At 45.8% G+C, this 13279-nt stretch overlaps 1 protein-coding gene across 2 annotated transcripts; it reads right to left on the bottom strand.

The window, feature by feature from the left end:
• Positions 1–1035: 1035 nt before the first annotated feature.
• Positions 1036–13012, bottom strand: LOC129076628 (cytochrome P450 2B4). Of its 2 annotated transcripts, XM_054580745.1 has the most exons (9): positions 12800–13012; positions 9174–9336; positions 8877–9026; positions 7235–7395; positions 6557–6733; positions 5881–6022; positions 5455–5642; positions 5145–5286; positions 1036–2265 (listed from the first exon to the last, which is right to left on the bottom strand). In XM_054580745.1, exons 1-9 carry the CDS (start codon positions 12968–12970, stop codon positions 2084–2086), a joined length of 1476 nt encoding a protein of 491 aa, XP_054436720.1. In that variant the 5' UTR covers positions 12971–13012; the 3' UTR covers positions 1036–2083. The 2 variants fall into 2 exon arrangements, with proteins under 2 accessions (XP_054436720.1, XP_054436721.1); XM_054580746.1 differs by lacking the exon at positions 7235–7395 and having other exon boundaries at positions 6557–6750.
• Positions 13013–13279: the final 267 nt, after the last annotated feature.

Below are 13279 nucleotides of genomic sequence, written 5' to 3'. Positions count from 1 at the left end.
GTGTCTCATGGCCTGGAATGACTTGAAAAGGCCCTTGTGGTTTATTTGCAAAATTTTCCCCAGGAAGGGCAAAGGCCAGGGTACAGGAGGGAGGTGGCCCCTGATTAACAAGAGGCCTGTAGGATGATGAAGAGCAGGCTGGCCCAGAACACTACAGTCCTTGTGCCTACTGTTTCTCATAAAATGTAGGTTGCCCTGTTGTTTGATGGGTTTTCTGTAGTTGTTTGGGGAGAGTATTGAGCAAATTCACCTTAGCAGAACTCCTTGTAACTCACAAGAGGCAACAAAAGGCCAAAAGGTGGCAGGTGCTGCAAAGGCCAGGAAGTCTAGCATCTTATTTGGTTCCCAAAGCAACCTTCCTATGGCCTCTGGCAGTCCTGTGGTATCTCATGGGCAATGCCATTGAATGAAAAGCACCACCCTCAAGAAAGGGTTATGTGCCAGCTGGTGGGACAGGTGAAGGCAGTTTCATGGTTTTTGCACTGCAAGTGTGGTTCTCAGCCTGTTTTGTCAGAGGCACTGCACATGAAGGATTGATAATCACTGGCAGGCAGAATTGGGACATCTTGTGCCAAATAGGGACAGGTATTTGTTTATTGAAGGCATCAGAACAAAGTGATACTGGAGGATGTCTGAACTGATGGGGGAAACCTAGCTCCATATTGGTAATTTGGAGGATTGCCTGATTAGCCATTCATTCATTCATTCCTTCATTCATTTCTCAGAAAATATTTTGAACACCTGTTGTATGCTGCACAGTGCTCTATGTGCTGAGAGAACGGTGATGAACAAGACAACGCTGGCACTGGAGCTGGCATTGGCGTGAAGTAGAATACTCACTTTCTGGGAGGATTCCTAATGACTTGACAATAAACAGATCACATGTGAAGTGACATTGATCACCATCACCTAACCCAGAGGTGTCAGATTTTGGATGTCTCCTTGAGTCTCAGTGGCCTTGAATGGGAATATCAGGAAATCCAAGGCACCAGTTTATAATCACACAGACCAGATGGCTGTGGGCAGAGGAGGCCCTTTCAAATTGAAAAGAAAAGATGAGCCTTGGTTGGAGCCATCAGTGGATTGAGTGCCAGCCTGAGAACTGAACGGTCACCAGTTCGATTCCCAGTCAGGGCACATGCCTGGGTTGTGAGCCAGGTCCCCAGTGGGGAGCACATGAAAGGCAACCAAACAATGATGTTTCTCTCCCTCTCTTTCTCCTTCCCTTCCCCTCTCTCTAAAAATAAATAAATAAAGCCTTTAAAAAAAAGAAAAGATGAGGAAGCAGGAGGACAATGAATGGGCACAACTATGGTCTACAAGGCGGACCTCAAAAATATGCTGAGTGAAAGAAGCCAGTCACAAATGGCCACATATTGTGTGATTCCATTATATAAAATATGCAAAAAAGGCAAATCCAGAGATACAGAAAGCACTAAATTACATCACTTGTGAAAATGGTTGACTTTTTTTCCCTCTGAGTCACTTTAATTCAAAAATATATGGGTGGGAGGAACTTTGTTAAAGAGTTTGAGTCCTAGAGCCATGGATACTGAGTGTGACACTTACTCCTCTATTCACTATCCATGTGAACTTGGATTACTTGTATGTACAATAGACATGATTATTGTGCCCACCATGTGGGGCTATTGGGAGTAGGATTAAGCAAGATCATGTATGTACAGATCATGGAGCATATGGAGTTGCTAAATGGACACTGTGGCTGCTCTAAGGAAGGTAGACATCAGTCAGGGTGAGCAGTGGTCTGGGAGGCAGAACTGCAGAGAGATCCTGAGCTGAGTTTCCCCTTTCAGCTTCCAGTTTCTATGTATAGACCACTTCTGGAATTCCATTAACAGAGGAAATGAAAACACCTCCTTGAGTCTTTAGAAGAGCTGCAGCATGCTGAGCAGAGACGAGACACAGAAAGGACCTTCTCATGGAGGTGGAAAACAAGGGTGGGGAGGGATACAGGCTTGCAGCAGATCTCTCAGATGCAGAACATGAACAGAGGCAGGAGATATTCCCTGCAGGGGCAGGAATACTTTATCACCATGGAATCCTTTGAGCTGCTTCCTTCAACTCAGCGGGAGAGGAAGCGGATCTGGTATGTAGGGGGCACTTTGCCCACTCCACACTCCTGGGGTGTGAGATCAATGTCTTCAGGGGCCATGGAACTGGCCACAGAGAAATTCTGGAGGATGGTGGTGAGGAAGAGGAATAATTCTGCACGGGCGAGGCCTTCACCAAGACAAATGCGCTTCCCTGTGGGTACAGAGGATCAACAATGTGGACCCAGAGTGGATGCACATTCTTTGCCCAAAGCCCAGACACCTGTGTCCATTGCCACTGGTTTGTATGGGACTAGCCCTTCACCTGCAATTCATTTTGGACTTTTAGGGGTTTTCCAAACCTCTGAAATCAGGTGCAAAACTCTGATGGATATTTTTCCAGGAGCGAGTTTATAGCTTCCAAACGTTCATTTGGACTCACAGGGTCTAAGGACTATCATTCGGTTGGATGTGTGTGTGTGCACATCTCCATATGTGTAGATGTGTGCAACTTCTGACAACCATTAGAGAATTGTGAGTTTAAAAAAGCTAATATTTGTAAAAAAAAAATTCTTAGAAGAGCACCTGGTCCATACTAAGGATCCTATAGGTGTAGTTGGTACTTCTTGTTCTTTTTCTGGGTGTGCGCAGTGGGGAGTATGGGGTCTGACACTGCATGTGATTGTCTATGTCTGGGTTGTCTTCATTTATGTATTTATATATTTTCTACTACAGTTGCCATTCAACATTATTTTATATTAGTTTAACCACAACATAGTGGTTAGTCACATATATAATTTACAAAATGATCCTGCATAAGTCTACTACCCATCTGACACCATACATAGTTATGACCTCATTCCTTATGCTGTACTTTATATCTCAATGACTATTTTGCAATCACCACTTTGTACTTCTTCCTCACTTCACCTTTTTCACCCAGTCCCCCAAGCCTCCTCCCCTCTATCAATCATCAGTTCTCTGTATCTATGAGTCTGTGTCTGCTTTGTTTCTTATATCAGCTTTAAGAAAAATCCCACATTTTACATAAATTTGTGAATGGGACTTATGCATGTGAGATGGGTCTATGGCATCCATCAGATTCTCAGAGGTGTAATCCCCTCCTCCCCACTGCTTTGGAGAGAAATGAAGGCAAAGGGAGCCAAAAAGCACAGGTAGAGACACCAAGAGTCTCCTCCATTGTTTCATTTATTCTTAATCTGCAAGCTGAGCACCCTGGAAAGGCCTTTTCAAGGATGGGTTTCCAGGCCTTTCTTAAACCTTTCAAGTTCTTAGCCATTGTTCCTGTGTAGAGGTATCTAGGAAAGGGTTCACATTATTGGCACACCCAGAAGTTAGAAGACATGAGCTAGAAATCCTCAGGGCAGGGCTCTGGCGTGGTTCTTTTCCTGTAACTGGCTCGATGAACCACCTCTTTCTTGAAGAGCTTGTTATATCCCTTCCACTCTGTCCTCCCTATACCTTCTGTAGATCTTTGGCTCTAACACCTTTTTGGCTAGGTTTGTCTTTCTTTCTGCCCATGGCAGGTGGCCTCAGTCTTTTTTTTTTTTTTTTTTTGTCTTCACTTCCTGACAGGCACTGTCTTCTAAAATTTCCCTCCTTTTTTAAATCTTGTTTGACTCCTTGCCTCGTTTTGGGTCTGATTGTGTCTGCAACTCACTCACTCCCATTTTTCATCTCCATCTATGATCCCTTTTCTCTTTTCCATTGTTTCTTCCTCTCTACTCATGTTTCTACTTTCTACTCTTTTCCCCCCTCTATATCCTATTCTGCTATTCTCTTTCTTCATCCTCTTTTTTTTCCTCTTCTCATCCTCCTTCTATTGTCTCACATTCACTCTCTATTTCTGCCATATCTCCCCTGTATCTTCCTCTTCTTTTTTAAATGTCTCTTTGGCCCTCTGTGTTTCTCATACACTCTATCCTGATATGTCTGTCTCTGTCATTATCCCTCTCCGTCTTGGCATCTCTCTAAACTCAGGACAATTATTGAATGGAAGAACTGACCCTCTGCCCACCACCCATGTGTCCCCCAACTCTCACTTCAGATGAAACGAGGAAAGAGGCCATGGCACTGGGCAGAGCCAGGGACCCTGGGTCACTAAAGTTGCTAACAAAACATGAGACTGTTTTCAGCCTTCATCCAAAGGAAACTTCATTCTGGGGTTTTCCTTTATCCCCAAAAATGAGGACACTGGGCTTGGGTTTTCTCTGGATGGAGCCAAAGGGTGCAGAATGAAGACAGAGACAAGTCAGGCATGTCAAAGCCCTCCTCAGCTTCTCAGTGCCAACAAGATAAATCCAAACTCTGCCAAGTTATTGAAGTGCTCCAGCTGAGCATTTCACCGGTATCCCCTTGTGTAATCCACAGCCCAGGCCCCTGGGGTCCCTCTAGCTTCTCACATGTGCATGCTGTGTCCTCCTCCTGGCATTGCCCTTCCTGTTTCCTCTGCCTGGAACACTCCAGTGGCTGGTGGATATTTGCCCATGAGGTCTTAGCATAGAACCCAGTGTTTCAGGTAAGCTGTTCCTCACTGAGACAATTTTGTGATCTCAAAGCCCCCTTCAGAGCACTTTTAACAGTTCAGATTAATTATAACAATAATAATTGCCCCCAAAAGCACTTACTGTGTGCCATGAAGTTCTAAGCACATTACAGGCATTAATTCCTGTGATTGCTTATTATAATGTAGCCATATGATGAATGTCCATCTTCTGTGCTGCAATGTTAATTTTTTTCCTGGGGCACGATCTGTGTCTCTCTGTGACTTTCTGAGGCATTATCTTCAGGCCCCGGTAATCATGGGACTCAGAGTATGGTGCCCAATGGGTATCTTATACTGAGGTATACAGAGGTTAACATACTTTCCCAAAGTCCAGCATACCAAGGTATGAAATTGGCTTGTGACCTCACTTCTTAAGCCCCTTTTAAGGTCATAATGAATATGGGATAAGACAATGAAAGTAAAGCAACTGGCAGGTACTAACTGCTCAATAAACAAAAACCTCTCCTCAAGGAGGGGAAAACACCTATACTCTGGTGCCTAGGGCAGCAGGTGTAGATCCAGCTTACCTATGGAGAAGGGCATAAAAGCTCGATTATTCTTCAGTGCCCCAGTGGCATCCAGAAAGCGGTCAGGGTTGAAGGTGTCTGGTGTGTCAAAGTAACGCGGGTCAAAGAGAGCGGTGCTCAGGAGGGGATATATATCGGTGCCCTGAGGGATGATCACAAGATAAAAAATATTGCCATTCCCTTCTCTACCCCACCCTGGAAACATAGCATGAAACAAGAGGCCCTAGTGATAAAACAAAATGTCAGGTTTGGAGATTTAAAAAACCCAGGATCCCACACAGGAGAGATGTATTTGCCTGGTAGGTCTCACCTTTGGGATGATGTAACCTCTGAATTGAGTGTCTTTCATGACCATGTGGGGTACGCCAATGGGGAGGATATCTCCGCATCTCTGAATCTCATTAATGACTGCTTCAGTGTATGGCATTTTGGCTCGGTCATCAAGGGCTGGAGGGCAGTGGGAGCCAATCACCTGATCAATCTCATTGTGGACTTTCCCTGCACAGAAGAGTGGAACAATGAACCTCATTTAAAGGACAATTCAGCATAGATACTGCTTTCTATATGCCAATGAACCAGGAAAAAATATAGCAAAGTGTTAGATCATTGATACTTCTCAGAATGAGAGCAGAGGGTGGGCAGAGCAGAAGGGAAGCAACAAGAATTCTCACTTTTTGACTTCTGGTCAAGATGGTGGCATAGGTAAACATGACTCACATGTCTCCAGCATGCCCACCTGTGATGTGTGGGTATTTGAGAAAGAACAGGAATCCGTAGTAGAGAGTGGTGCTTGTGGTCTCCATGCCCCCGAATAATAGAGCGAGCACAGTGTTGATGAGGTTCTGGTGGTTGAACACGCTCACTGGGTTGGACTTCTCCTGGGTCCAGAAGTGCAGAGTTTGCATCAGGAGAGGCTGGAACCTTGCTGCATGCATGTCTTGGGGTCCCCCCACAAGTAATTTTTGGGTCTCTCATACCATCTGGCCCATTTTACTTTTTTTCTGTCCTTTGTGTGTCCACCCACATATCTCTATCTCTCTTCATTCTGGCTGTTTCAATACATCATTTCATCTCTCTGGTGTATTTGTCTCACTTGCTCTCCCAGTCTCTTTCTTACTCTGTGGATCTCTTCCCCTGTTGCCACATTTTTGTTCCTTGTCCTGTATTATTCTTCCTCTTCCTCCTCCTCCTTCTTCTCCTTCTCCCTCTTCCTCTCCCTTTCTCTCTCCCCTCCCTCCCTCCCTCCTCCCTAGTTTCTCCTTCTTTTATTTCCCCTATATTCCTTCTACTTCTCCCCTCCCGTTTCCTAATCTCCCCTCAGAATCCTCTGTTCTTCCACCCCCCCTTCCCCCCTCTTTTTTTCTCATCTTTTTCTTCCTCCCCTCCCCTCCCATTCCCTCTCCAAACCCTACTTTGTCCATGCGGAGCAGGTAGTTATCAATGAAGTCCCGGGGGGAGCTGGGGTCCAGGGTCTGTCTGTGCTCCTCCACACTGCGGCCAATGAAGTCTTTGACTTCCCGCATGTTTCTGTTGATTTGCCTGTGTGTGCCAGGAAAGTACTTCAAGATATCAGAGAAGAGCTCAAACATCTGTGGGAGACAAGAGGCTGTGAGGTCCTCCTGTGGCTGAGCTATTGGGTCACAGGAAGGGACATCCCTCCTGGGCTCTAATATCTCTGCTAGAGGGAAATCTCTGTCTCCCTGTTACTTTCTCTTTGTCTCTGTCTCTCTGTCTCTCTCCCTCCCTCTCTTTCTGACACACTCATTCTTTTCAACTCTGTCTCTCATGATCTCTTTATATGTGCCCCTTTTGTCTTATTTTCTTTCTTCTCTCTTTTCCTCCTCTCTCTCACTCTCTCTCTCTAATTCTCCATTTCTTCCTCCTCTATCACTCCCCTTTCTTTCTCTTAGTCCTTAGCCCCTATCTCCCCATCTCTCTTTCCCTCCAGACGTCTGTACCTCTCTCTCCCCCAGTTGTCCCTGCCCCTCTTCCAACCCTAATTTGCATTTTTTGGGCCCCAAATCAGATTACTTCTTTCCCCTTCCCTGGATGACCATCTCCTCTGCACCCTCCCCCACATTCTCCCTGACCTGGCCAGAGAAAGAGCTGATAAGTGTGAAGGTCTGGTGGAACATGTCAAGAAGCCTCTGAAACTCAGGGTCTCTGTAATCAAAGCGTTTTCCAAAGAGAGTGAAGCAGATGATGTTGGCAGAGATGGCTTGGAATATGGTGGCGGGGTCCTGGAGAGCTCCTAGGTGGAGGAGGTAGCAGGTCAGGGGACACAGACTGAAATACCCTATCTCTGTATGACAGTCCTCCATCGCTCAGGAGCGATAAAGAAAACAGGAATAATAACAGTTACCACTCACTAGCCAAGATCATGGGCCAGGCCCTAGTCTAAGCACTTTCTATATTATTTTATTTATTCTCACCTCAACTCTGTGAGGAAGGTGCATTATCCCCATTTCATAGGTGGACAAACAGAGAGGTTAAATAGCTTGACCAAGGTTACCCAGTCACTTGTCACTAGGCTCAAGATACAGAGCCAGGCAGTTCAGCTATGGAGGCAGGTGGCTAGTCCCCTTTAAGGCCCCAGCTCTGATGGGTAGAGCAGGTACAGTTAAGTCCCAGGGGCAGGAGGAGTGCAATGCAGGTGTTTAATCAATTGCATGTACAAATTTAAAAGCTCTGCTCTCCCTGCCCCTTCCTGTCTGTCCCCTCATTTCTTTTGTTCACCTCTAGGGATCTATGGTCATCAGGACAATGTCCTGCACTTGTTAACTGATCTCTGTGTATACCAGGCTGGCTCAGCTGGAGGGAGAGTGGGCTGTGGGCCCAGGAGCATCAGGGCGCCAGGTGGGTGCCATCTCTCTGGGAGTCTCACCCATCCATCTTCTCTTGTTCCTCTGCAGACTCTCTCCTGAGTCTGCCTGTCTGTCACTGTTTCTCTGCCTTTGTTTCTTTCTGCCTCACTCAGTCTCTTCCATTTCCTGTCTCTTTGTGCCTGTCTCTTTGCCTCAGTCCCTCCATCTCTGACACCTTCCCCTTATCTGTCTCTGTCTGCGTCAGTCTGTTTCCTCTTGTTTTCCTCTAGTCCCTCTGTCTTCTTTCCTCCTTGTGTCTCTGCTTCTGCCTCTCCCTCCCAATCTCTACATTTATATCTTGTAATCTCTTGAGACAGGACCCTGCTACCTGTATGTCTAATACACAGCAGTTTTAGGGAGGATCTAAAAACAACCAGAAGTGCTTCTCTGACAGCCCATCCAGCCCAAGAGCTGAAACCCCAGTGCACTCACTGCCAGATTATCAGCAGTTCACCCAAGCAAAGGAAGACACAGTTCACTGTTTTCCAGATGTCTAGTTTTTCCTTTTCTTTCTTTGTTTTCCTGTGTATATAAGCCCTATTTTTGCCTTTGATAGATACAATTAATCCATGAATTGGTTTCCTCAAACATAAGTAAATAGCATGCTAACATCTGAGTTTATGTCTTTAGTGGTTCTCGACACTACGCCCCCCTCATCTCTTCTGGTCCCTGTGTCCCTCTCCTACCCATCGTTATCCATCTCTGTGTCCCTGCCTGTGTCCCTGTCTGTCTCTCTGGTGGTCTCTCTGGCTCTGTCTTTATCTCTACCTCTCTCTCTCTGCCCACATATACCCCTGTCTTTCTATTGCTATGAACCCTGCTCCTCTCTGTTTCACTGTCTCTCTTTCCCCCCATCCCTGAGGCTCACCCTGGGATTTCCGGAGCTCCTCCACCAGACACTGGGCCTCCTCCTGAATGCGAGCCTCCATACTCTGCTTCCTCATTCCAAAGTCCTTCATGGCTGCCAGAGTGAATTTCCGAAGGGCCTTCCAACATTCCCCATTGACAAAAGACACACCTTGGGTGTAGGCAGGAATGGGTTTCAGAGGAAGTTAGAAGGAGGCTCTGGGTCCCTCTCCTCTCCTTATTCTCCCTTCCCAGGCTCACCTTCCCCAATCCCCATCCTCCATCTCCCATTCCCTCCTGCTACCTTTCAGGCCCTTACCATATCCTTTAAAGACTTGATCCAAAATGGCCATTTTTCCCCGGCCAGAAAACACCTCAGCTTGGTCCACCAGGGCCTCTCGAATGGCCTCTGACCCACATAGCATGACCACAGGCCTTGACCCCAGGTATACCGTGAAGACATCTCCGTATTTGTCTCGGAGCTGTAAAGCATAATACCCACATTATAGTTGCTATTACTCAGTAAGCATCTGTGTCCATTCCAATTGTTAAACCATTAAAATACATATAGGTTGGTAATTAGCTGCCATCCCAAACCCCTCCATTCGAGTCTGTCTTTTCCCTTCCCAGGACCCAGCAACTAAAGGATCAACCCATGACCTAGCCAGGATCTGCATGATTGATTGGTGCCTCAAGCAGTACACAGGGTTAAATATCTCTAATATCACCTCTGACCATATCCTTCCAGTCTGGCCAGATCTCCCTGGTATCAGAACTAAAGAATCATCCTTTTGCGACCCAATTTCAACCTGTTGTCAGTCTCCTGACAATTCCCCCAGAGAACTACCGTGAACAATAGACATGAACAAGAGTGAGGGCCCTCTGTGGGCGATCATGAGATCTGAAAAATTTATAACATCAGTACAGCCACATTGCAAACTGCTCAGTATTATTTACTGAAGCTGACAGTTCACATGTATACTCAGTGACTCATCAGTTTCACTTCCAGATACATGTACAAAAATATGTGTACAGCCTTGGCTGGTGTGGCTCAGTGGATTGAGTGCTGCCCTGTGAATCAAAGGTTTGACCAGTTCAATTCCCAGTCAGGGCACATGCTTGGGTTGCAGGTCAGTTCCCCAGTAGGGGGCACATGAGAAGCAACCACACATTGATGTTTCCCTCCCGCTCTTTCTCTCTTCCTTCCCCTCTGTCTAAGAATAAACAAATAAAATCCTTTTTTAAAATGTGTACTTGTGTTCACCAAAATAGAGGACAAGGATGTTCCCTGAAATCCTATAGAATATATAGTGATGTGTCCATACTGTGGAATACTACACAGCAATAAAAAAGGACAAACCAGTTGTATATGCAACAACATGTGTGAAACTGACAGGTGTAATGCTGAGTGAAAGGAGACACAAAAGAGTCCAACATGGTAATTCCTTTTTTATGAAATTGAAGGACAGAGAGCATGGAGCCATGGTGCCATGACAGCGGGAGGGTAATGACTGGAGGGGATGTGAATGGGGTACCTGGAAATGGGCACTGTTGTTACTTATCTGTATGTCAATTGTGTGAGTTTGAGAAAATTCACTAAGCTGAGCACTTACGATTTGTGCACTTCTTAGGATGATGTTAAACTTCAATAAGAAGTTGAGTTATAATAATAAAAAATTAACTTTTTATGATTTTTATAAAAAATTTCCACACTGATTTCTGCAAAGCCTCCTCACTGGTCTCTCTATCCCTATTCCTGTTCTCTCTACAAACATTCCACCACCACCAGACTATGAAGCCAGAGGAATCCTATTAACAGTAAATTAATATCATCAACATGCTCCAAACCCTCTGGTGCTCCCACCTCATTGAGAGTAGAACTGAAGTCTCCACCATGGTCCACACAACCGTGCATGATGTGGCCTCTTCACCCCTCTGCTTCTCCTCCCATTGGCCCCTTGGCTCACTCAGAACCTGCCTCCACATTGTCCCCCAAGCATGCTGAACCTGCCCCTGCTTCAGGGTGCTTGCACCACCACCTGCCTCTCTGATATCTTCCTCCTGCATCTTTCAGGGTCTCTGCCCAGAAACAAAGCAGGATTGAGCTTGTCCCTCACTAGTCAATCTAAAGTAGTTCCCACCACTTTCTAAAACAGCACTCTGCTTTATTTTAATCAACTCTTGTCTACCTAATATTCCTTATTTGTTTATTTGTTTATTTCTTATGTCCTGTCCTATGCCACACCCAGATATTCCCCAGCACTCAGAAGATGCCCTGTAACTTGCTATTCAATGGCTGCATAAATTAATGAGTGGATCAATGTAGCTGTCATTTAATGAGTATTTGCTATACACCAGGCTCTATTCAATACCTCGTCTCATCCGCACAACAGTTTTATGAGGGACACATTCTTATTGTCACCATCTCATTTTATGGAAGAGGAAACAGAGACTCAATGAACAGCACTAGAGTCTGGAACATGAGTCCACACCAGACTCCAGAAAGATTTGGGTGCATATAAGGGAATGGTGGAGGAACAGTGTCTCCTTCCCCAAACCGTCCCATCATGACACCTACTAGCTCATGCCCTCTCCTCTCTCTCTCTCTCTCTCTCTTCACAGATGCAATGATGATGGAGGATCATGGACACCTAAAGATCCTTGGAAGGTCCATGTAAAAGTTTTAGGGGTCTGAAACTCTCAAAATTTATGCAAAAAATTGTATGAATATTGGGAGGGAGCCTAAAGCTTTAATCAGATTCTCAAAAAAATTTAGTTACCCCTAAACTATTAAGCAGCTTCAGTCTATGAAGACCCTGGAGATAGAGAGAACTCCATGTGGACCCCAGCTTCCCCTCTGTGAAGTCCCAGCTGTGTGGCTATGGACAGTGCCTTCCCCAAGCTAAGCCTCGCTGCCCTTACCTCTAGGATGGGAATAGCACCTCACCTAGCCCACAGTGTTGTTGTAAGTGAGACCAGATGATTTCCATGACAACATAGGTAAATCCTAGCCACATAATTCTGAATGAAGAAACTAAGTCCAGGAATTTACAGGAAAGCATCTTAGCCTGTTGTACATTGAAGACAAGGAGAACTAAATCCCACATACTTGGGCCACAACACATGTTATAAAACTCTCTCTGTTAAAAGCAAAGGTAATGACAAGCCCAAGATTCAAGAGTGTGGTGACCATACTTGGGAGTAAGGGGTGGCGATGGGATCATAAAGCAAGAGGCAGTTGGAAGTTACTGTCAGTGTTCCAGTTCTCCCATTGGGAAGTGGGTTCATGGTGTGGATTACATTATTAATAAATCAATAGACAATCAAATATGAAATCATGCCTGGAAAGAAATGATGCAGAGCCTAGTAAATGCTTCATAGTGTCAGCTATTACATATAATGCATTAATGTTCATTATTGGTAAGTACTCTGTACCTGGCCTCCTAATCGCCCTCCCTCTTCCCCATGCAAATGTCCTCCTCCATGGAGTCCTTCCCCATGTCCTGGCACTGACATGAACCAGCATTTCCTTTCTTCTGTTGACAATGATGATGGAGGATCATGGACACCTAAAGATCCTTGGTAGAAATAGGTAGACACCTATTTGATGCCACTGCCCCCTATTCTCCCTTCTAGGGATAAGAAGGCACCCAGGAACTCAGCAGAAGGTAGCAGAAGATGTGAATTCTACACCCATGGCTCATACAAGGCACGTTCATACCTACTTGCCCAATCCAGAGAGAGTGCCCACACACTTCCCACTGAGCAAGACACCTCCGAATATCTGACCATCATCCACCATGCTTCAGCTGCATGCCTCCTACTCACCACCCTTTACACACACCCCTGCCCTGAGCCTGAAAGGATGCCTTACTCCTTCTGGTGAGCAATCCCCAAGTATGGGGACAGGGAGCCACCCTCAAACCCCATCCACTTCCATCTTACCTTCAGGAAGGATCTGAGTAGGCTTCTTCTGTCCATCTGTAGAATGTTCCCCAGGAAAGGAAGAGGATGGGGGCCTGGCGGAAGACAGCTATGTGTCTTTGTGTGGCCCCTGGCCAGGAGAATCAAGACTCCTGAGAGGAGAAGAAGGAGAAGGAGGATGCAGAGCTCCATGGTCCCAGTCTGACTGCCTTCCAGCTTACTGCAGTCTCAGCCTGGGCCTTTTATCCTGAGCCTGCCCCCCTATCCAGTTACATAACTTCATCCATTCCCCGCCTCCTCTCTATCATTGTCCAGGACCATGAACTTGAAAGAGAGGTTCTAAGGAGCCCATACTTTCTGCTCAGTACCCTGCTCCCCAACTACCTCAGCATGCTCTCTGCAGATGTTGGCAGTGTTACTGAGGTAATTACCAAGGTCAACATGAGTGCTTGTGTTTATTTTGTGATCATGGGTGAGCATACACTGTATACTTGTGGTTTT

This window comes from Pteronotus mesoamericanus, unplaced genomic scaffold (genome assembly GCF_021234165.1).
Source record: "Pteronotus mesoamericanus isolate MK-2021 breed Mesoamerican mustached bat unplaced genomic scaffold, CSHL_Meso_final contig_639, whole genome shotgun sequence".
In the NCBI taxonomy this organism is placed as follows: domain Eukaryota; kingdom Metazoa; phylum Chordata; class Mammalia; order Chiroptera; family Mormoopidae; genus Pteronotus; species Pteronotus mesoamericanus.
The sequence above is the reverse complement of the archived record's forward strand: the minus strand, read 5'-3'. Positions and strand labels throughout refer to the sequence as shown.